Source organism: Bos taurus, chromosome 9, assembly GCF_002263795.3.
Source record: "Bos taurus isolate L1 Dominette 01449 registration number 42190680 breed Hereford chromosome 9, ARS-UCD2.0, whole genome shotgun sequence".
In the NCBI taxonomy this organism is placed as follows: Eukaryota; Metazoa; Chordata; class Mammalia; order Artiodactyla; family Bovidae; genus Bos; species Bos taurus.
The window spans coordinates 88593831-88618995 of record NC_037336.1 but is presented as its reverse complement, the minus strand read 5'-3'; the positions used below and the strand labels follow the sequence as shown (position 1 = coordinate 88618995).

At 41.7% G+C, this 25165-nt stretch overlaps 1 protein-coding gene across 4 annotated transcripts in view; it reads right to left on the bottom strand.

The window, feature by feature from the left end:
• Positions 1-383: 383 nt before the first annotated feature.
• Positions 384-25165, bottom strand: part of CCDC170 (coiled-coil domain containing 170) — a 97427-nt gene continuing 72645 nt past the window's right edge. For 3 of the 4 annotated variants that reach the window (XM_010808688.4, XM_010808689.4, XM_024997064.2), the window contains 4 exons: positions 18774-18947; positions 15824-16066; positions 5292-5528; positions 384-3156 (listed from right to left, as the gene is read on the bottom strand). In XM_010808688.4, coding sequence (XP_010806990.2) covers positions 2956-3156; positions 5292-5528; positions 15824-16066; positions 18774-18947 — 855 coding nt within the window. In that variant the 3' untranslated portion in view covers positions 384-2955. The remainder of the gene's footprint in view (positions 3157-5291; positions 5529-15823; positions 16067-18773; positions 18948-25165) is intronic. The other variant, XM_002690340.7, reaches the window with a different exon arrangement.

The window sequence follows — 25165 nt, the reverse complement described above, 5'->3', positions numbered from 1 at the left end:
AAAGATGTTAGTAGGTAGCTGCTATAAGGATAGAAAGTTACATGTTAGCAGGAGCCTCAAAAGAATGATGCTTTTTATACAAAAGCGAAAGAAGAATAGGGTGGAGGTTGCAGAGGGGAAAGGGAAACATCCAGACCCCATTTGCTGAAGAGAAGTTAATGGGGTGTGTGATAATGGAGATAAGATCGCTGCGGGTGGAGCCTTCTCAGTCAAAGGTTATGTAACCATGAGGTGCTTCCCCAGTGAAAATTAGGCTCCATGTCTAAGTCCTAAATATGACTACAATATCAATAACGTAGACATTCTTTAACAACTTTTCCACCTACCACTCTTTGTCCTTGAATCACTCACTGTTCATCTGAAAGACAAAGTAAAACTGGAAATTTAGATGGATCAGGTTTAAATTTATTTTTCCTAATTGAGATATTCTATGCATACATTCAAATGCCTCAGACAATGATCAGAATAACAACCTCAGTAGCAATTATCACTCAAGTGATTCAGTAGAATAGTTAATGTTAAATATTTTAACACTCTATTTAGAAAATCACATCACACTAATGCATTTTATTGGACAACATAAAATATACATGGACATTACAGAAGAACAAAATCTAACACAAAATTTTATGAAGCTGGCCTGCCAACTCTGGAATGAAGCCACAGAGGGAAGGACGACACCCAGCTGGCACTTCAACAGGGAGGGTAATAGCTTTACTAAAGGGTTGTCCATGTGTCCAAATGACACACACTTACTGGGCATGTGGACATAGGTACACAGACAGAGTTTATTTTCCTTATCCCATGTAGACATAGTCTTTCCACCAGAAATTCCTAAAGATTATATTCAAAGATTTTAAATATTTCTATGTGTATTAAAGATGATTGTATCTGTGCTTGAGTTATATATTGGAAATATTATATAAATGTCTATTTGGATAAATGGAATGTAATTCTGTATGATAAAGAGAAAGTACAGTACTAACCACTCCAGACCCTTTTTAATCCCTTATATGAGTATAGAAATAGAATTAATGAATAGAATTAATAAATCAAAATGGAAAAATAATATTATGACAGTTTATGTTTTTAAAGTGATGTTGTTAAAAGTACCTTTGAAGAGTATAGAAAGGAAATGTACAGAGAAAATAAATGAAGTTCATCAAAGAGTGTATTTGGAAAATAATAACAGAGTGAATGTACAAACACTGATCTCCCCCTGCCCTGGACCTGCCCCTCATACCCGTCAGTAGACTGTGTTCTGTGGCCTGGTTGGAGCAGAACCACCCAGCACTTCCATCCCCCAGGAACCCAAAGAGTGAAGTCGCCTTCTCCACGGAGGTGTATGTGGTCCAGAGCAGCAGCCACTGCACCTTTGGAGACGTGAAGGCTCTCCAGAGACCTCAGACCTTCCCCTGGAGGAATACACAGCTGCCTCCCCCACTGTGCAGAGCTGGTCCATGTCCTCAGTCAGGGCTGTGCAACAGCAGAATGCATGTGGTGGGAAAAGCCAGGCAGAGATGACCCGCCCCCCAGCAGAGCCCCTTGGTCACACTCCCTCTATGTCAGCTGTCATCCAAACGGTGTGAAACTCATTTCCTTTCTTCTAGAGTCTTCATTTTCTCTTAATGTTTGGGTAGAGTCTATTTTCTTCCTTCTCCTTTAATTAGATACTCATGCTTTGTTAAGGGATTGTAAAAAAAAAAAAAACTTTTTTGGAGGAAAGAAATAAGAATATTGCCCAGAGAGAACATGTTTTTCTTGGGAAGATAAGAATATGGTCTCCTGGAAGATATTTGTAAAACAGAAATTTAAAAGGAAGACATAAAATAATAGAAATGCACTATATAATCTCCATCTTGAAAAAGTTATCCCTGTTGTCAGTACATTTGATATAAAGTGAAAGTCATTCAGTTGTGTCCGACTCTTTCTGACCCCACGGACTGCAGCCCGCCAGGCTCCTCTGTCCATGGGATTCTCTAGGCAAGAATACTGGAGTGGGTTTCCATGCCCTCCTCCAGGGGATCTTCCCCACCCAGGGATCGAAACTGGGTCTCCTGCATAGTAGGCAGATTCTTTACCATCTGAACCACCAGCAAAGCCCCTTACACTTGATATATTGGTGAATAAACAGTGTAGATTTTATCTTATAGGTATTTTACGTTAAAGTTTTTATTTTTCAAGTACAGAGCTCAGCTCTGTTCAAACATTAAAGATTACCACCATATGTGATATGGTTGCAACATTTAAAAGAGGTACTTTTTTTTTTAACAGGACCTCAGACTTACGTGTGTTTCAGTCAAATAATTAGGTGTATGGCTTTTTAAAGAAATCATATGGGTCACACTTATAAATCTCAGTCACTTTTGGGCTTCAATCCTTGATTGTAAGGATGTTTTCCTTCCTTTGTGGTACAGGTAATTTTCACCAGAATCACAGAAATTCAAGAGAAACAGAAAGACTGAAATAACAGAGAAGGTGTGGCCTTTGATACATAGCCAGTGTAGTATTCATTCTGGTTCTGTCAGTAATTAACTGCAATCATAGGTAGGTAACCAAGATCACTTCTCTGAGCCTCAGAGAGGTTATAAAATAAAAACATTACAGTTTCTCCACATTATTATTACGAGAATTAAAGTGGGTAGTAGAATCCCTGACTCATAATAGATACCACATAAATGTTCATTCCCTACCATCATTTCCAGTTCTAGATAATCTAGTAAAATTTTTCTTGAGTCCCAAAGTGCTAGCAAATAAACTAATAGTTGTTTATAGTGCCAAACACCTAAGGATGGCACTCTTAAGATCCTTTTTTGTCCATGAAGGATTCTTGTAGTATCATCAGAGAATGCAATATTCACACCCTGATCAAATTTCAAAGGATTGGGGAATTTATGAAATTGAGGATTGCATCCTATCTCTCATCATCTCCACCTCCCTCAAGAGACACGGTGTTCAGTGGAGAAGTTGTACGTGGCCTTGTGGGGGCCTGTCCTGCTTTGCAGTCTCATCTTTGAGGCAGGCACAGGGGACAAAGCGATGCTGGTGTGCATGGATCAGTCTTTCCAGACACTTGATGATTTCATAGTCAGGAAGAGCAAGACTCATCATGTTCAAGCCCAGCATCTGAGAAACCACCTCCCTGAAGTCCATCAGCTGCAATAGCAAACAGAACCACATGAATCGAGAGAACAGATTGCAGCAACACTGCCAGATCAAAGGCAATCCAAACACCTGTGGAAAACCCAGGTCTGCATGAGCTAGCCTAATTACTTAGTCTCGTTACTCTTCAGGTAATTCTCTCATTTATAAAAAGATGAAGAAGAAGGAAGGGGAGTATGGAGGAGGCTAGCCTACAAAATTACCTCTAAAGTCCTTTCAGACACCAACTTTCAGCAATTTAATAACCACTTTGCTTTTTATTTACTTTTAATTGGAGGATGATTGCTTTACAATATTGTGCTGGCCTCCACCATACATCAACATGAATCAGCCATAGATATAAGTATGTCCCCTCCCTCCTGAGCCTTCCATCCACCTCCCACCTCCCACTCCATCCTACCCTCTAGATAACCACTTTTATGATGAGACAATTAATGTGGTAGTAGTAGTAAAGTCACTCACTTCTGTCTGACTCTTTGACACCCCGTGGACTGTAGCCCATCAGGCTCTTCTATCCATGGGATTCTCCAGGCAAGAATGCTGGAGTGGATAGCCATTTCCTTCTCCAGGGATCTCCCCAACCCAGGGATCAAACCTGGGTCACCTGCATTGCAGGCAGATTCCTTACCGTCTGAACTACCAATTAATGTGGTATTGGCTACCAAATCAAGAAACCCAGTTCAGCAACTATAAAGGAGACTCTGGCCTTGATAAGATTTCATTTTCTCACTTCCAGGGTTAATGAGCAACCTACCTCCCTCCCTCCCATGCCTGTTCTGAAGTTAAGATCAAATGAAACGATAGTTGACTGTGTATGTGTTCTGCACACTAAGAAATGCTTTACAATTGTTGGTGTGGTTGAGTCTGTCACATGATAAATGCTTATGCCCTGGGGCGTTAACTGGGCAATGAACCTCTTCAACTAAAGGAAGAACCAACGGCAGGAGAAGTATGAGCTGATGAATATGGAGGACTTCTAAGTGTTGATCAAATCACATCACACGGATTGCCATTTCACAGCACAATGGACTCTCTGGGACAATTATTTGTCCATCACAAAAGGAAAAATGGGAGTTTGGGGCCAGAGAAGATGGACAACATGTGACTTATACCCCTTCAATTCTCACAGACTGGTTGCCGTGATTCTAGCCAAAAGCAGTAGTAGATCAACTAGAGATGGCCAGGCGACCCCTTCCATTTCAGAAAAGGTGTGAACCCATCCGAAGACAGATGTTCCTCCAGGAGAAGTGCCGTCCAAACATCACCTCCGTGTGCTCATTAACTTCCCAAGCCCTTTCCTATGCCGAGTCCAACATGGGAAAGCAAAGGCTCTCTCCAGCCTAATCTCCCCAGTGAAAAAGCTTTCCTCAAACTTGTCCCCCCTTCCGAATATGGCCAAAGCTATTAAATGCTGAGAAGTTCCCACTGAGACCACTCACTCTTGGACTTTGGCCTTCCTCAGTTCTGCCTGACACATGAGCCAAAGCAGAGGCTGCTAAAGAGAAAAAATATCCTGGGATCAGAGTCCTCACTGTGCCCTTCTGGGCTGCAGAGAGCGAGTGAGATGAAAGCCAAAAGCAGGGGTCAGGCTGCCCACGACATGTTTCTTTCTGCCTGACCTCCTGATGGACTCACCAGATAGCACCCCGCCTTGCACCCAGCGGGCGCACAAGTTCTGTTTTATGGTTTACATCTGGGCTCGGCCGGCCATTGGGTCTGGGTGCCACTGTTTGTGATGTGGGACCGTTTCCTGCAACTGATCTCTGCTGGAGATAAAATTTCCCTCCTGAGGCTGAAGCCCTGGATAACGTTAGATCTGGGATAACTCGAACTTCAGAGGCAATCAGCAAACATAATAAAAAAAAAAAAACTCTCCATAGCCAGGACCTGGCTTTTCACAGGCTTTCCATGGCTTTGCAAGCCATTAAAAGGTGAATTGCTTTTCTTAGTGGAGTAAATTCCTAATGGTTGTTTTGATGCCAAAAAGATGGGAGGGGGCAGATATAGATATGTTGGGATTATGTAGAAAGCCTGATTAAATAGTTATAAAGATATACATGAATAATTATCACACTTTTGAATTGTCTTATCTTTCCAAAATAAGGTTTCACCACCAGATTTCTACCCACCTGCCTTTCTCTCTTTCCTGCTTCTTCCAGAGATTTTTTTAGTGTCTTCATTTCACTGGTTACAACTTCTAGCATGTTCCTGGCCCTCTCTTTATTCTCCTTAGCCTCATGCTCTGTAGTCTCCAGTTCTGATTTGACAGACAGCAGCTTTTTCTCAGCTTTCTCCTTCATTTTTTCCAGTTTGTCTCTGGATTTATTTAGGTCTTCAATGGCTCTGGTCTGTTCCAAAGTTTTAATCTAAGAAGTCAAAGAGAATGCTAATAATTTCATCTGCATTTATTTAGGAAAGCTGTATAAACAAGACAAACCAGAAGTCAATGAAATTCACTTAACAACTTTTTTTAATAAACAAATAATGGAATGAAAAATGATGTAACTGCTGTGAATAACAGTTGGGCCATTTTCAAACTGTAAACACAGAGTTGACCTATGATCCAGCGGTTTCACTCCAAGGTACATAAATCCAAGAGAACTAAAGACTTATGTCCACACAAAATCTGTGCATGAATGTTTCTAGTAGCACTATTCATAATCACCAAAGTGTGAAAATAGCCTGAATATCCATTAATGGATGAGTAGATAAAGATGTGGTATATCCATACAACAGAGTATTATACAGTGGCAAAAAGGAACAATGTACTGATACATATTACAATACGGATAAGCCTTGAAAACATTATGCTAAGAGAAAAAAGTCAGTCACAAAAGACCACTTATTGTATGATTCCATTTATAGGAAGGATCCAGAAAAGGCCAGGGGCTGGTGGGAGTAGAGAATGAAGAGTAACTGCTGACAGATACAGGGTTTCTTTTTTGGGGTGATGAAAATATTCTGAAATTAGATAGCAGTGATGTTTACACAATTCTGTGAATATACTAAAAACCACTGAATTGTACACTTTTAAGAGTGAGATTTATGGAATGTAAATTGCATCTTGATAAAACTGAGATCAGAAAGCATATTTACAAAGAAGCCTCTAAAAAGGATCAAAAGGAATTCCTTTGAAATAAATTAAGAAGTGCATATGGGATGGACAAAGCAGAAAGACTAGCAGAGCTCTGAATTTAGTTCTGAGCCTCCTAACAGTTCAAACAAGGCCTACGGTCATAGTCTCCAAGAAAAAGCAAGAATTTGTGTTTCAATTTTATTGAAAAATCATTTAAAGGTAACATCTGAAAGTAATAAAAATTAAAGATACCAAATAATGAGTGTGTGCTGTCTCCTCCCTCCCCCTTTCATTACAACCCTTCTTTCCTGAGAAGGAAGGATAATTTCTTGTTGCATCTACTCCCATCCTGTGGTTCCCAGGGTGAAGCTGAATAATGAAGAGAGTGTCAGGGAAGAAGAAAGTCTGAGAGACTAAATTGATCTACTGAGAGAGGAATGGAAAGAGTCTCCGTTAAGTAGGCTGCAAAAAATAGTCTTGGAAGAAACTTGGGAGGATGGAAGAGGGACTTGTGAGGAGATGTAGGATGCCATGTAGGGAGGAAACTAAAAAGAGAGAAATGGATAAAAGATGCTTTAAAATATTGCCACTCTTGAATGAAATCCTTCTTTGGTTTTCTTTTTTTCTTCCTTTTTTTTTTTGAATAACAATAATAAAGCAACCACTATCGTTTAATTTGTCAGACAGCTGATTGTTTATTGCTGAGGGATTTTGAGATTGTTGTGATTTCCCTAGACTACATTTGGACGCTACCGTCAGAGATTAAAATCTTGACCGAGTCTTGGGGTTAGAGCGCATCTTCACAGAGACTGAGTTCCAGAATTATGGCGTAAGGAGCACAAGCTGACCTGACCTAAACCCTGAAGAGTCCTCCAACACTTCTGGAAAGTCAGAGGAATGGTAGAAGCTATTCTCAGATTGGATTATGACACGCTATGGAAGAAAAGTGCCTGCTTGGGATACTGATGTCCAGATGGAAAATCATCAGATTTATATTGTCTGGGTGACGTCATTAAACTGAGAAAGCTTGAGTCAAATGCCTAAACTGGAAACTTGTTTTTACCTACCATCACACACACACACACACACACACACAACTTCTTAAGAAACTAAATTCCTTTCCAGGCAGAGAGGAAGTTGATGGCAGACATGCTCGCACAAGTTCACCAATTTTTTTACTGGTTCCATGAAGGAGAGAGGAAATCCCTGGGAAACTGACAGCTGCTGTGGGACTTGCGATTGAGAAGGTGTGAGAACAACTGCTATAGCTTGGGAAACATGGAGGAAATAAAAGCAACAGCGAGGGGAAGGGGTTCTGAGTCAGCTTTCTAGTCAATGAAATAGCAGCAGTAGAGCAAGCATTCGCAACAAGGAAATGGGGGCTGACCTTGGAGATCATTCAGGAACTCCAAGTTATCGAAACCGTATTTGAATATAGATGGTAAATCAGTACCAGTATATTACAATAGTATCTCAGTGTTGATTCCTGGGTGCAGCTATTTTACTATGGTCACACAGAAGAATTCTCTTGTTCTTAAGAGATACCTGGGAAGTATTTAGGCATGAAGTGTCGTGATGTACTCTCAAATGATTCCTCTCTCTGTCTTTGTCTCTCTCTCATTATGCAAAATATAACAATCAGTAAAATGTTAACAATCTACATGAACAGTAGAATGTCTGTTATGCTATTCTTGAAACTGTTCTATTTGAAATTTTTCAAAACAAAACTTGAGAAGGGAGCTTTCCCATGCATGATTGAGGCATGTGTAAAGTATCCAATAAGTGAAAAGTTATGAATATATATGTACATTTATTTATAAATTGTATAAACAAGAATTCTAAAAATACATTCTGTATTTTTTCAAATATTTTACAAATAGGGGACGTTAGAGGGGCAAAATCAGTATCAACCTTAAAACAAAGTGATCTCCCTTTCACAGAGATACCCTTCATGGGCCAACAATCTCAGGGCTGCAGAGAAAATATGGGGTAAAGACAGAAGTTTCTGGGATTGCTGCATGGAATTAAAAATGTTGTATTAACAGAAGAGGAGATATATTCAGCCTTTCTGCTCAGCTTGGAAAAAACATTTACAGTGGGCCGTCTACCAAAAGAGATGGAACACAGCTTGGAGAGTTAGAAGCACATAAATCAAGTCCTAATGAGAAGAATTTATAGCCAAGAATTTCTCAAAAATATGAGACTTTATCACAGTCCTGAGGGCTGCCTGAATTCCTGTTGTCGGGGAGCAAGTTACAGAGTCCAAGCCAAACCACCAGGACAGAACTGGGAGCCAACTTTGGGAAGGCGTTCTCAGCCTCCTAAGTCAAACAGGATTGCTGGGAGGGGAGCAGGGCAAATGGGTTTCTTAATCCAACTAAGGGAGCTTCTCAGAGCCAGCCCAGAGTTCAGTGAGAGTCTGTGTCCCTCAGTTTTCCCAGTGGGTCTGAGATGGTCATAAACAGGACCAATGCACCATGCAGACCCCAGCCAGGATGGATCATATTCTGAGAGTTTCCCTTCTGGTGAATAACGTATCTGGCATCTGCCTCCTGGAGGAAAAGCATTTCAAATCTGGCGAACGATTCTCTCTTGTGTTATAAGGGCCAAGGGCTCTGAAAGATAAGGTGATTAAATTTAACATCTGATCTGTTGAATCTGCAAGTGGATCTACAATCTTCACCTGGAGGGTTTTCTGGAGCTTGTACAGAAAATAGGACCCTAAGGTTACAGCCACTATGGAGAACAATATAAAAGATCCTTAAAAAACTAAAAATAGATCTACCATATGACCCTGCAATCCCACTCCTGGGTATATATCTGGAGAAAAACATGACCCAAAAGGATACATGCACCCCAACGTTCATCGCAGCACAGTTTACAATAGCCAAGAAATGTCCATCAACAGAAGAATAGATAAAGATGCGGTACAGGTATACAATGGAATATTACTCAGTTATAAAAAAGAAAGGAGGAATGCTATCTGCCACAACATGGATAGACCTGGAGATTATCATACTGAGTGAAGTAAGTCAAACAGGGAAGAAATATTGTATGACATCCCTTACATGTGGAATCAAAAAAGAAACGATACAAATGAACTTACAAGACAGCAAAGAGACTCACAGGCAGAGAACAAACAGGATTGCCAGGAGGGAAGGGATAATTAGGGACTTTGGGAAGGTCATGTACACACTGTTATATATAAAATGGATAACCAACAAGAACCTACTGTATAGCACATGGAACTCTGCTCAGTGTTATGTGTTAGCCTGGATGGAAGGAAAGTTTGCAGGAGAGTGGATATATGCATATGTATGACTTAGTCCCTTTGCTGTTCACCTGAAACTATCACAACATTGTTAATCGGCTATACTCCAACACAAAATAAAAAGTTTAAACAAACAAAAAAACAGGACTCTGCAGAAGCCCTGAACTGTACAGGCACTCTCTAAAGAGGGTGGGACAGAAGAGGAGAAGGGTTGCCCAGGAAAGCTGCATTCCTCCACAAAGAACCCCAGAGATTTTGCTAGGAGGGAACTATAGCAGAAACCATAGGAAGCTGTTCTACTTTGCAGGCTGAGTTCACCTCCACTCCCCTACCTCACCCAAGAGGTCCTTTCTCACAGGTTTGCTTGATGCACACATTCAAAGCTGGGTGAGTCCAGGGCAATTCAAGGTCAATGAGTCAACATAATCAGAGCTCAGTTCATGATTGGTAGGTTAGGGGAAAAAATATAAACTAAAGTCACACGGGCTGGATTGGAGAGCATTCTGAAGTGTGGGAGGAGCATGGGAAGCAGAGTCAGTAAGCAGATGAGAGCTTTGCTGGTGGCTGAAGATTCTTATTCCTTTTGAGTGTGTCCTTGAGAGACTACAAGAAAGATAATGGTTGTTTTCCACTAGTTTCTGGTCATCTGACTACCGATTTTTGGCCCCAGCTCCCTACTAAGATTGTGTCCTGTAGTACAGTCTGAAAGTGCTCTATTGAATATCTGGTCTTCCTTTTTTTATTACTTCCCAGAATAAAGATCCATCTAAGTGAGCTCCAGGGACTAAGCTCCAGCCAGTGAAGACTAAGAAGTGTTGTACTGTTCCTGGAAAGCAGCGTACTGGGTGTCCTTCCACCTTGCTTCCTGCCTCGTGCCTGGAATGAGGCAGAGCCCAGGTAGCTGGCTTGCCCTAAGAGGTGGTCTTGAGGAGGAGTTATTGCCAGGACAGTAAAGCAGAGAGAACAAGCCAGGATTAATGATGACCGTGAAGCTATCCTCCTAAACATGGAATGACTACGCCCATGCTTTCTTTCAGTGAGAAAGCAGCAAACATCTCTCCTGACCAAACCACTGTTTTGCGTTTCAGCCTTTTCAGCTGAAACTAATCATAACTCACACCAGCTATGAAGCAACTGGCATTTCATGAGTTATGCAAAGAGCTGGAGTCCTGCCACCTGTTTCAGTCCCTGCGTTTGCATTTGTGCATAAGACTACGCTTCTGCCAATTAGTAACACAACTTTAATTATCTTAGGTTAATGAAGAAAGAGCAAAGGTAGAGTTAATACATAAATAATGTGTTCATGCCAAGTGGAGGCCATGCTGTGTCATGATATATGTACAAACAAAGCATCTGCAGCAGCAACATAAAGGCACATAGTAGAATAATTAACTCTGTGAATTAATAATTCACTCTTGCTGCTGCTGCTGCTGCTGCTACGTCGCTTCAGTCGTGTTCGACTCTGTGCGACCCCATAGACAGCCTCCTACCAGGCTCCTCTGTCTCTGGGATTCTTCAGGCAAGAACACTGGAGTAGGTTGCATTTCCTTCTCCAATGCAGGAAAGTGAAAAGTGAAAGCGAAGTCACTCAGTCATGTCCGACTCTTAGCGACCTCATGCACTGCAGCCTACCAGGCTCCTCCGTCCATGGAATTTCACTCTTAGACAACATAAACTGTCCACATGTCAGAACCAAAAGAGCCCATACCACACACAAGCAATTGGTACTATGCGTTCTTGGTAATGGTGATTTCAGTGAAATAAAATCTAGCATAGTGAATTAATATTGCCCATCTTTGCTGCTAAGTCACTTCAGTCGTGTCCGACTCTGTGCGACCCCATAGACGGTAGCCCACCAGGCTCCGCCGTCCTTGGGATTCTCCAGGCAAGAGCACTGGAGTGGGGTGCCATTGCCTTCTCCGATTGCCCATCTTTAAATATGTATTTATTTCTTTGGCTGCACCAGGTCTTAGCTGTGGTACTCGGGATCTTTAGCTGTGCCATGTGGGATCTAGTTATCCGACCAGGGATCGAATAAGGATCAACCAGGATCTGACAGGCCCCTGAATGGGGAGAGCAGAGTCTTAGCCACTGGACCACAAGGGAAGTCCCCAATATTGCCAATTTTTAAATTCTAGTTTTACACTTTGTTTTGATTTCTAAATTGATTTGGATTTTATAGTGGTAAAAATGTAATGAGATTAAGAGATTTCTATATAGTATTAAGTTTGTACATATGCAAGCAATATTAAAATAAAATTACTCTGGCTCAACACAGGAAGGGGAAATACAGACAATACTTTTTCTTTCAAAAGCAAATTTCTGCAATACTTATGTTTGCCTGCTAAACTAAAATTTAGTAATTTATCTGGAAAGGTCTGCTTTTCCCTGGTCTAGAATTCAGGAGGAAATTTACTACATGGGTCTTTAAAAGAAAGGTTTGAGTAAGCTAGGAGTCAAAGTCTTTGACAATGTTTTGCAATACACATAGAAACACATAAAAAAAAAAAAACTGGCATGCAAATTTTCAAAACAGGCTTATTCATCATAAACAAAAAAAATGGAAATAATCCAAATGCCCATCAGACACTGAATAAACAAAACACAGTATGCCCATACAATGGAATATTATCCAGCCATTAAAAAGAAATGCGATGGTTAAGTTTATGTGTCAGTTTGACTGGGCCACAAGGTCCAGATATTTGGTCAAGCATTATCATGAATTTTCTGTGAGGTTGTTTCAGCATAAGATTAACATTTCCCTTCCGTAATGTGGGTGGACTTCAACCAATCAGTTGAAGGCCTGAATAGAAAAAAGACAGACTTCCCCTGAAGCAAGAGAAGAACTCTTTCAGCAGACAGGCTTTGGACTGGCTCTTCCTGGATTTCCAGCCTGCTGGCTCATCCTGCAGATTCTGAACTTGCCAGCTTCCATAATTATGTAGGTCACTTCCTTAAAATAAATCTGTGTGTGTGTACACACATCCAATTAGTTCTGTTTCTCTGGAGAACTCTGATTAATACAGGAATGAAGTACTGATCACAATATGGGTGAACCTCGAAAACACAGAAAGTGAAAGAAGCCAGAGGCAAAAGGCTCCCTACTGCATGGTTCTATTTATATGCAATGTCCAGAATGGGCAAATCCACAGAGACAGCAGCTCAGTCATTAAAGAATCTGCCTGCAGTGCAGGGGACCTGGGTTCAATCTCTGGGTCAGGAAGATCCCCTGGAGAAGGAAATGGCAACACACTTCAGTACTCTTGCCTGGAAAAGCCCATGGACAGAGGAGCCTGGCAGGCTACGGTATGTGCGGTCTCAAGAGTCGGACACGACTTAGCAACTAAATCATCATAGAGATAGAAAGTAGATTATTGATTTACAGAGATTGAGGAAAGGATGAATATGGAGTATTGTCTCTTGGGTTTTTGTTTTTTTTTTTTTTTGCAGGGGTGGATAATGGACAAATTCTAGAATTAGGGAATGGGGATAGTTGTACAACCTTGTCAATATATTACACGAAAAACCACTGAACTTTGTACTTTCAAAGAGTGGATTTTATAGCATGTAATTTCAATCTCAATTTTTAAAATAAAACACATAGAAATGTAGTCCAAATGATTATTTTGGATTGACCATCTATAAATGGTGAAATTAATTCTTAATTGAATAAGAGTGTCCCCCCACCCATGCAAAAAATACATCTACCAGAACCTCAGATTGTCATCTTATTTGTAATAAGGGCCTTTGCAAGTGTAATTAAGAAGCTCAAGGTGAAATCATCCTGGATTTGGGTGGGTCCCAGATCCACTGGTGGGCTTCTCCAGTGGCTCAGACTGTAAAGAACCCTCTGCAATGCAGAGACCTGGGTCTGATCCCTGGGGTGGGAAGATCTCCTGGAGGAGGGCATGGTAACCCACTCCAGTATTCTTGCCTGGAGAATCCCCATGCCCAGAGGAGGCTGGTGGCTACAGTTCATGGGGTCACGAACAGTCAGACACAACTGAACGATTAAGCACAGCACAGCAGATCCACTGGAGCTGGTACTCAGCACTGAGTATAACGCTTATTGTTTAAAACGTAGACCAGAACAGGTTATAGGACATAATTACCTCTAATTAAGATTTTCTCCTTGATGGTCAAAGAATTAAAAGCAAAGTTAAAGGGAACTCATTTTTCACTTAAGGATGGAACATTATATAATACCCCATCCTGTACCACCTAGAAGCACTGTCCACACACCAGTGGTGTGTGCTCCACATTTGAAAACGTTGCTTACACTGTTAATACTGGAATTGGAAATTCTCAAGCCAGCCACAGTGACCAGAAACACAACTTGTATAATCACATCATCCAGAAAGCAAAACTTCATTATAAGAATCAGGCTTTCTTGTGAAAAGGTTAAGTGGAAAGACGCTTGTAAATAATTAAAAATAACGCAGTGAAAAAATGATGAAGACCTAAGATCTAAGTCGCTGAGACCAAAGGGGAACAAACTACAGACACAGCCCTCAGTTCGCACTTGCTGCTTCCTGCTTCCGCTCTCTCTTCCTGCTTCCGCTCTGTCTTCCTGCTTCCGCTCTCTCTTCCTGCTTCTGCTCTCTGCTACCACTAGGGTGACTCCTCTTAACCCAACACTTCTGGTTCACAGGGTTGTCTTGGGCCAGGAGTCCTATGGCCACTCTCACTACCCTTAGCCAGGATCACGACTTAGAACATCTGCCCCAGAGTCTCTGGTGGTGGGTCACTGTGTCTGTCACTTGAGAAGGTCACCCCCGCCTGCTCCCACAGCATGCTGTCCCTCTCGCATCTTTAGCCACCTTCCATATTCCCCATGAGGAGAAGGCAATGGCACCCCACTCCAGTACTCTTGCCTGGAAAAGCCCATGGATGGAGGAGCCTGGTAGGCTGCAGTCCATGGGGTCGCTAAGAGTCGGACACGACTGAGCGACTTCACTTTCTCTTTTCACTTTCATGCATTGGAGTAGGAAATGGCAACCCACTCCAGTGTTCTTGCCTGGAGAATCCCAGGGACGGGGGAACCTGGTGGGCTGCCATCTGTGGGGTCGCACAGAGTCAGACACGACTGAAGCAACTTAGCATAGCATAGCATATTCCCCATGGGCGCAAATGGAACCTCAGGCTCTGGAAGGGTGCAGTCTAGGCCCCCTGCCCCAGCACTCTTGCAGCCCCCGCCAGTCAGGGTGGAACCAACTGCATGCTGACGTCAGGGATTTTCCCCATACCCACCAGACACACACCCTAAAGGTCAATTTCAAGGTGTGAGCAGGGTGTCCAGGATACTTACCTCCAACACTTTCTCCTCACCCAGGGACCCCATCAGATGCTTTCCCTAGCTTCTCCTTCCTTTACATGCAAATGTGTCCCTTCCCCTGGGCTATGTCTGCCCTTCCCTTCTCTAGGGAAGCCAACCTCTGTTTAGCTACCTTGTTCTGATGCCAGAAGGGCTTGGAAGAGGGAGGGGGGAAGAGCTAATGACTCAGAAGAGAAAATCAAGTGGGAACTATGCCCTAAGATATGGTTCTGCTACACAGATTCAACTGCTGGCTTTATTCCAGATTCCTTTTCCCAAATGATCTGTCTCCAGACTCAGAAACATTCCATTTCAAAGCCCTCATCTGCAGAGAGGAAGGACATCACTGTTGCCAGTATGCACGACAGGTGTACCTGCCAGGGATGCCAGTGTATATGAAGTTAACATATTATTGTCAGGGGCATACACACGTGACATTTGAATATTTTTATTAAATCCTAAGTTTTTATTTCATTCTTCTCTATACTCATTAGAAGTCAAAGACCTCGAATCCAGGAAGCACATGGCCCCAGCCTGTCTGCCCTCTTCCCTGCTTGGTGTGACAATATCCCAAAGCATAACACACATCCTACTGCCATCTGATCCTTCTCAGCGGACACTTGTGTGTGTCCATTTTCTCATCTTCTCTAAGCAAATGCCAACGCAAAAAAAAAAAAAAATGTCTATATGATTCCTAATATCATAGTCACCCACACTTTGAAGAAATGTTTTTATTTTCTGTACATCACATCACCCCTTTTTGACTTGATTTTTCATTCAGCAACTATGGATGGCTTCATTTCAGATATTGAAGAGACACGAAGTTGATCTACCCTGCTGATTTGTGAAATTTGTTGCATTTTCTCACAGCTCTAGAAAATCAGAGAAAGTTTTCAGCTTTTTTTTTTTTCCTAGTGTGGCCCTTATAAGGCTGTCACTCTTTTGCATACATTTTTATGGAAACACAATCAGTGACAAGGAAACACAGCTGAGCACTTGCCTTAAGTTCACTGGTGTCAGCCAGTTTGGCTTTGAGCTCGGTGTTCAGCTCTTGACACACACTCAGCTCTTTCTGCAGCCTCTCCACCTTCTTCTGCAGCTTCCTGATGGTGACATTGGCCTCATCCCGCTCCACCATCACAGCCGAGCGCACCTGCTTCTCCTGCTCCAGGTGGGCTATTTTCTGCCGGAGGAAGTTCATGTGTAGCTCTTTGCTCTCCAGTCTTTCCTTCTGAGTCTTTAGCTGGTTTGATACAAAAAAAGGATTTTTTTTTTTTAGCTGTGAAATTCCATTCATTTATTTTTTAGGTTTTTTAAATGTATTTAATTTTAATTGCAGGATAATTGCTTTACAATATTGTGTTGGTTTCTGCCAACATCAACATGAATCAGTCATAGGTATACATATGTTCCCTCCCTCTTGAGCCTCCCTTCCACCTCCCTCCCCAAGGGATTTTTTAAAATAATCATTGACTAGTCAGTAAATATAAATGAATTCCTCAGATAATATTGATCTTTATCTATACTTCAATAAGACTAATTTGTAAACCATCAAAAAAAGGCTACAGGATTTCTTTTCCTGATTGCATTTTTTTATCCCTATTTTTCCAAGAATTAATTTGGTAGCTGCAAAGTATGAGACAAAAGAGCCACAGACAATGAACCAAGGAGTAGGCTTTCAATGTCTCATTCCCTCTAACATGACGTGCATCGTAATAAAAATGTAAAATTACTTTTAAAACTACTAAAATGAGCTTATCAAGAGCGGAACATAATAAGACAGACAAAATCCTCTCCAACACCCCATGGCAACTATGCTCACACTGGTCTTTTCTGAAAGAAGATACAGTGCAAATTAGCACCAAATACCCAGACTGACTAATTTCAACCATTTAGAAACAGGTTCAGTGGCACCAAACATGGGATTTGATATGTTTTTAAAATAAGCTACATGAAGGAGATTTTGAGGAAAGCTTTATTTATATATTGAAGATTTTAGAAATAGGTGTTAATTCACCTTCAAGAAGGTGTTATTTCATTAGTGTCTTTATTACGCACCAGACCTAAACCATCCTCAAACCAAGCTGAACAAGGTCTTCACTTGGCACTTAGCATTGACAGTCAAACTTAATGAAAGAAATTGAAATGTTTTTTAGAAAAAGATTACAGACTCTAAAAGGAGAAAAAAATCCTCTTGGTCTTCACATGTCACAATTAGTGAGTGGAATATTAAGTATAGGAACCTCATTCATCTATTACAGACACTGAAACTTGGAATCGTGTAGAAATATAGAATCTTAGAGCTAAAAAAAATCCCATTTTCTCCAATTATATAATCTGCACTAGTAAAGTGTGAAGAACTTTGTGAAACACGGGCTTAAATATCTTGCCAAACAGTGACAAGCAATGTCCGTGCCCATATCCTTTTTTAACAAGGCTCTTTTAGTATTTCTGTAACTAACCTCCCTTCCCTGAGCTTCTTCATGTCAAGTTCCACTCTTTTGCAAATTTACCCTGGTAAATTCTGTACACTGGTCATTTTAATAATTATACAACACTTAAGAAAGAATAATATTGGATATTGAGGGAAAATCAATTATCTGAGAACTTCAGAAAGAACCTCAGCTCAGTTTCATGTCTCTGATGGGAATAGGGGTTGTCTGCTTTCTTTTAGAAAATATTCCTTAAGACACCATAAATGGAAGTCATGTATGAATAGAGCATCTTCTATGAACCAAGAGTTCAAAAATGCTGTTTTTAAAAAATTAACATCACAAGATAGGTATCATTCCCATCTTAAATACAAGGAAATGAAGACAGAAAGGTATATAATTTTGCCCAATGTCATACAGCTTGGTGGAGCCAAATTGAGAACCCAGATGTGAATCATTAAGCAGCCTATACATGATAATTCTACCACAGAATTTTCTCCTAAGAACTATTCTAAGGATACATCTGTGTTTTCCTCTTTCTTTCCCCAATGCCAATAATTATATAACTAATAATTATGTTTTTATCCATTTCATCCATTCATTCATTTATGTAGTCTAAACTGTTTCTAAGTCTTCCTTTGAGTTAGTGGAAAGTAAGCGCTTCTCCCCTCTACTTTCTACTGCAAGAGAGCTTATGTAAAGGCATAAGCTTTTACTCTCCTCTTCTCCCACAGTCATAGAAATAGTGATTTTTTTCATGCATGCTTTTTTGCATTTCTCTTCTTCATCCCTTTCTTTTTTTAAACTTCTGCCTGGTCCTAAGTACTTCTGTGAACCACAGTCATAAGGACCACCCTAGGGATGGGAACAGAGAAGCAATGGCACCCCACTCCAGCACTCTTGCCTGGAAAATCCCATGGACAGAGGAGCCTGGTAGGCTGCAGTCCATGGGGTCGCTAAGAGTCGGACACGACTGAGCGACTTCACTTTCACTTTTCACTTTCATGCATTGGAGAAGGAAATGGCAACCCACTCCAGTGTTCTTGCCTGGAGAATCCGAGGGACGGGGGAGCCTCCTGGGCTGCCGTCTATGGGGTCGCACAGAGTCAGACATGACTGAAGCGACTTAGCAGTAGCAGCAGCAGGGATGAGAAACTGCTAACTGAAAAGAGCCTAGGTCCTTGGAAACTTTACAGAGCAAAGATGTCACATTCACCCTAACCTGCTACCTCCAGAAATGTATGTTAGAAAAAAAAATACCAAAATAAAAAAAGCAAAACAACAACAAAACTACTTCTAATTGCTTGAGTCTGCAACTTTGGGCCTCTATTACTCATAGTTAAACATAACCTTGGATGATACATTTACTTTCCCTTCAGGCTTGAAATCAAGACTCAGCTTCTGAACACATATTTGTATGTTTCCTATCCACATTGGCAAATATGGTAGAAGTACATTATTTTTCAAGATTTAAGTTTCTCAGAATTTCCTTCTCACAACACCCACAACATTCCCTACCTTTCTCTGTAAATTGTGGGCGATCGTCTTGTTTTCAATGACTGCATTGCTCTCAAGGCGGACCAGCTGCTCTGTGCGAGCTAAAACTACATCCAGACGCATATCAAAGCCAAGTTCAGCAGCCATCTGGTCCAACTTCATTTTCTCTGAAAGCTGATCCAGAAATTTAAGATACTAAACTCAAGAACAAAAATAAAAATTGGACACAAAAGTACAGTTAATAAGCCATCTCACAGAATCTTTCTCTTTCTCCCAAGCTTACAGGTAGTTCTTATTAAACCCAGTACAGAGCCCAGCCCCTGACTCCAGTGCTTGGTGATGAATTCTTGAACTGCCCTGCGAGCTCCATGTTCTGTTCCTTGTCCAAATTTTCTTGACTCCTCTGGTCAGTGGCCTTGATGTTTAGTCTAACATCACACAGTCTTCTTAACCCTGTGTTGTTGTTTAGTCACTAAGTCGTGTCCGACTCTTTTATGACCCCACGGACTGTAGCCCCCCAGACTCCTCTGTCCATGGGATTTCCTAGGCAGTAATACTGGAGTGGGTTGCCATTTCCTTCCCCAACTCAGAGGATCTTCCCAACTCAGGGATCGAACCAGGTCTCTTGCATTGGCAGACAGAAAATTTGCACTGAGCCGCCTGGGAAGCCCTGCCATCTGACAAATGAGGCATGTCCCCGACTACATCTACATCTCTCTGCTTTGACTAGATGCTGCTGCTACCATGACCCTCCCAGCTCCTGGGATCTACTGGTTAATCCAGCCTCTGTAGACCAATCATCTACATACCTTCCATGGCAATTTTGTCCACCCAAGTGAGCCCTGGCCTCCAAGGTAGAAACTGACCACTTAGCCAACCACTTTACTCTTCCTGGGTTGTGGTTCTACAAACCACGCTAAAACCAGAGCTCTCCATACAAACAAACGTGGACAATGTTTTTAAGTTAAAATTCTTTAGAAAATGTCTTTAAAAGGTTTTAAGCATCAAGGATAAAGGAACAACTTTTTTTTTTTTAAGTCTTTATTGAATTTGTTATAGTATTGCTTCTGTTTTGTGTTTTGGTTTTTTGGCTGGGAGGCATGTGGGATCTTAGCATCCAGGAATCGAACCCATACCCCCTGCATTGAAGGCAAAGTCTTAACCACTGGACCACCAGGGAAGTCCCAACATTCTAAAATAGAGCTGTATCAGAAAAGTCAAAATTCATAGTTTAGTCGGTGAAAGTCACAAAACTAGCCTAGGATCCTCCTCCACTTGATCTCTGGGGCTTATCTGGTCACATCAGACATTAAATGCTTACTGAGTTCTTGACAGATGAATAAATCAACCAATGGGCTTTCTGTAACAGAATTCCATGATTTGGGTTCTATCTTTGAAACTTCTTCTCATTGCAATAGCTCTTCATCCAACAGGCATTTTTAGGCAATTATATGTTGAAACAAGTATCATTTTCTGATGACTGAAGCATGCCAGCTTAAAGCCCTGAACTACCTATATTTCAGTCATCAGGATGAAAGTATTTGTAAGTGTATATCTTCTAATTTTGTTGAAAAGCATACATAAAACTTCATCTTTCCTATATAAGTCACAGTCATCACAGGCATCGTGGTTGTATCATGTGACAAAACCACAGGCTGTTTCTGTCTCTGCATCATCAGTTTGTAACTTCTAAATGCTCTGTCAGCCCCCCACCCCACTCCCAGCATGGACTATTTCATTTCTAATCTATGCAAATGAAAGTGAAATAACTGCTATTGCTTGTATTTTAAATAAAATAGAGTTGGTAACTTTTCTGGGAAGGTATAAAAGCTTCATTTTCTATTTCTATTGGCCCATCCACTCAGCAGACAAAGATCTACCTCAGGCCAAAGGGGATTAAGATAAGAGGGAGCCAAGACCCAAAAGAGGAAGCGCCTTTTCAAGAATCTTGGCCAAGCCTCAGAAAGTTAAAGTTGCTGAAAGGATTCCTGTACATTTTGTTCATTTGAATCACAATGAATCACAACTTAGCATGAATATATTCTATGCTGTGTAAGTTTCAATTACCTGTATTTAAATTTAATTTCTGTACACCTTTGCTTTTCAATCTTACATGCCTAGAAAAAGCAAGAGAATTAAAAAAAAAAAATCTACTTCTGCTTCATTTACTATGCTAAAGCCTTTGTGTGAATCACAACAAACTGTGGAAAATTCTTAAGTAGATGGGAAACCAGATTTTTACCTGTCTCCTGAGAAACCTGCATTCAGGACAAGAAGCAACAGTTAAAACAGGACATGGAACAATGGACTGGTTCCAAACTGGGAAAGGAGTATGTCAAGGCTGTATATTGTCACCTAGTTTATTGAACTTCTATGCAGAGTACATCATTCAAAATGCTGGGTTGGATGAAGCACAAGCTGGAATCAAGATTTCTGGGAGAAATATCAGCAACCTCATATATGCAGATCATACCACCCTAATGGAAGAAAGCAAAGAGGAACTAAAGAGCCTCTTGATGAGGGTTAAAGAAGAGAGAAGGAAACCTGGCTTAAAACTTGACATTCAAAAAACTTAAGATTATGGCATCCAGTCCCATCACTTCATGGCAAATAGATGGGGAAAAGTGGAGATAGTGACAGATTTTATTTTCTTGGGCTCCAAAATCACTCCAGATGGTGACTGCAGCCATGAAATTAGAAGATATTTGCTCCTTGGAAGTAAAGCTATGACAAACCTAGACAGTGTTTTAAAAAGCAGAGATATCACTTTGCTGACAAAAGTCCATATACTCAAAGCTATGGTTTTTCCAGTAGTCATGTATAGATGTGAGAGTTGGTCCATAAAGAAGGCTAAGTGCCAAAAAATTGATGCTTTTGAATTGTGCTGGAGAAGACTCTTGAGAGTTCCTTGAATAGCAAGGAGATCAGTCAATCCTAAAGGAAATCAACCCTGAATATTCACTGGAAGGACTGCTGCTGAAGCTGAACTTCCAATACTTTGGTCACCTGACATGAAGAGCCAACTCACTGGAAAAGACTCTGATGCTGGGAAAGATTGAGGGCAGGAGGAGAAGGGGGTGACAGAGGATAAGAAGGTTGGACGGCATCACCAGCTCAAACAACAAGAGCTTGAACAAACTTTGGGAGATAGTAAAGGACAGGGAAGCCTGGCATGCTGCAATCCATGGGGTCACCAAGAGTGGGACACGACTTAGCAACTGAACAACAACATGCCTACTATCCTTATTGGGCAGTAAGGATACTACTACTAGTTTATAGGCAGTTATCTATGGAAGATTCACCATGGGCAGAATCAGTTCACACAACTTGCTTTCATAACTGAGAGCTATTTTGATATGAAAGTGTGAAAGTGTTAGTTGCTCAGTTGTGTTCAACTCTTTGCGATCCCATGGACTGTAGCCCGCCAGGCTCCTCTGTCCATGGGATTTCCCAGGCAAGAATACTGGAGTGAGTGACGTTGCTCAGTCGTGTCCGACTCTTTGCGACCCCATGGACTGTAGCCTACTACGCTCCTCTGTCCATGGGATTTTCCAGGGAAGAGTACTGGAGTGGGTTGCCATTTCCTTCTCCAGAGGATCTTCCAAACCCAGGGATTGAACCCAGGTCTTCCACATTGTAGGCAGATGCTTTACTGTCTGAGCTATTCCCTTCTCTAGGGGATCTTCCCAACCCCAGGCCTCCTGTATTGCAGGCAGATTCTTTACCTATGAGCCACCAGGAAAGCCTATATTTTGATATAACCTCTATTCAAATTAATGACATCATAATGAAGGATGGAAGACACAATGATCTACCTAAAAGTCTTGCCTTTGATGTGCTTCTTCTATTACTTAAATAATATTTATTGATTCTTGCTCTAAGTCCTGGAAAAACTCCAGAAAAAAAGATTTTCCTGGGCCTCAAGAAATTCAGAGTGGATTGGAAAAGTCGAGTTAAAACATGGATACAAAAAGGGTGGTGAGTGCCGTGACAGAGCCACATACACGTTGCACAAAGAACTAAGCCTCTAAGGAAAGGTTTCTAGAAGAAATGACAATGGAACTGGATCCGAAGGGACAGCTAATGGGACAGTAGGGCAGTTTATCTCCAGGAGAAGAAGATGAGGAGAACGCTTTTCAGAGAGACCAGCAATGTGCAATTTGGGTTGCCGAGGGGGCCTTCTTACCTTAGACCACAGGACAAATATGAATGTGGATGTGTTTGGACTCTGACCACTCATTGCACCCAACCAGTACCCCAATGGTCCCTTGAGACTTCTGACTTTGCAACCACTGCCCTGAGAGATTGCAGGTGAGAGAAGAGCCTGGACTGATGAACTGGCCCGGTCACAGCCATATAAAGAAGGAATCAAGACCTAATCCTGAGGGAGGCCCATACAGAGCCCTTGACCAGATGGAGGAAGATAAGATTAGACACGCATTTTATTAAGACCATGCTGGGAATGGTGGAGCGATCAGTGAGAAGGTTGTTTCCACAGTCTATGCAAATGATCGTAATGCTCCAAACTACAGCACTGCTTCTAAATTAGAGATGGGGAGGGGATATCTGAGATCCATTGTGGATATAATGCTTTAGGATTTACAGTGCTTAGGAATCGACTGAAAAGAGGGAGGCCTTCAGGATGACCCTCAGGATTCTGGCTTGAGCAACTGGAGGCAGATTACATCATCACTGAGAAGGACAGAGACAAATTTGAGAAGGGAGTCATTTTTCTTTTGAATATTTAGTGCAAGGTATTGGTGGAACCCATGGGAGTCGATGTCCGGCAATCAGATTTCTTCCAATTGAACACGTCAGACTCAGGTGCTGGATTTCCTATCAAGCTCAAAATGTCAACCAACACACCTTTTTGAGACATCTGTTTGAGAAATTCCTTTCACTGCTTGATCCAAACCCTTATTATCTTCTCATCAAAACTATTCTAAGAACAGTTTTATTCTAGAACCCAAAGGGCTCCTCCTTTTAGCCTCTAGACTCTCAGAGTCACCCTGCCTTCGGAGAAACCTTTCTTTTAGTCAAAACCCCTCTACGGCTTTCCATCACCCACAGGATAAAGCCTCGCAAGACCAGCCTGCCATGGCGTACTGGGCATCACTGTCCAGGCTCCCTGTCACCCTCCAGTCCTTCATCAGTCCTGCCGTCCCCCACCCCAAATCCCTTCCCCACCTCTTCTACCTAACAAGCTCCTACTCATTTTTTCCTGGCCGCTCTCCAGTGTTATCTCCAGGTGAATGTGGCTCATTCCTCACACAATGAGATAGGAAAGAAGTAATTACTCCTTTATCTGAATTCCTGTTGAATTGCGTACTTTTCTCACAGCACTAACTGTACTGTGTCCTGATTTGCCCATCTCATCTATGACACTGGGATTCCCCATAGGCATCTCTTAAGTATCTTTACATATCCAACCCTCAGTATAGGCAGGATGCTTCCTCAGTTTTTTTTTAAGTGCAGAGAATGAATGCATGAGTGTCCAGAGTACAGATTTTTCAACTGAAGAGTATTTTTCGTGCCAAATTCTATGCCTATCAGTGCATGCTAAGTTGTTTCAGTCATGTCCGACTCTTTGTGACCCGATGGACTGTACCCCACCAGGCTCCTCTGTCCATGGGATGCTCCAGGTAAGAATACTGGAGTGGGTTGCCATGCCCTCCTCCAGGGGATCTTCCTGACCCAGGGATCGAACATGCATCTCTTTCAACTCCTGCACTGCAAGCATATTCTTTACCACTGAGCCACTGAGCCCTGAGGCTATGCATGAACCTATGTATCCCTATAGATGTCCATGATAAGGTACAAACATGTATCTTGCGATTCTGTTCAACAAAACCTTTCTTTGATCCTGCTTTTCATAGCTTCATGCCTGTTTTCTCTTTGGTCACCAGACTTCATTGTCATCTAAGTCTCTAGATTTTCCCATAGTAGTCTCCCCTCGTCCTAATGCAAACTGACTTCTGTTCTCCACCATTCTGCTGAAACTTTTGCTCAGACATCACCAATGGTCTTCATAGGGTCAAATCCTAAGCATAGACCCCTTCTCTTCTCACTCTACTTTCCTTATCTCCCTCTGGGTTATCAGACACTATCATTTCTGAGTCTCTCCTGAGTCGGCAATCTCAGCTGCCCGGTGACACGATCTTTCTAAAACACTGTGATGTTCAAAAATTGCTTATTGCACTTCAGAGTCTTCAGAATAAAGAAAGCTCAGTCTTCACAACCCAAGGCATTCCAATCTGCTCTCCCACCACAGCCCCACCAAGAATGCCAGGTTCCAGCCATATGGGAATAGCCACTCTGGCACCCTCCAGTACTCTTGCCTGGAAAATCCCATGGATGGAGGAGGCTGGAAGGCTGCAGTCCATGGGGTAGCTGAGGGTCGGATACAACTGAGC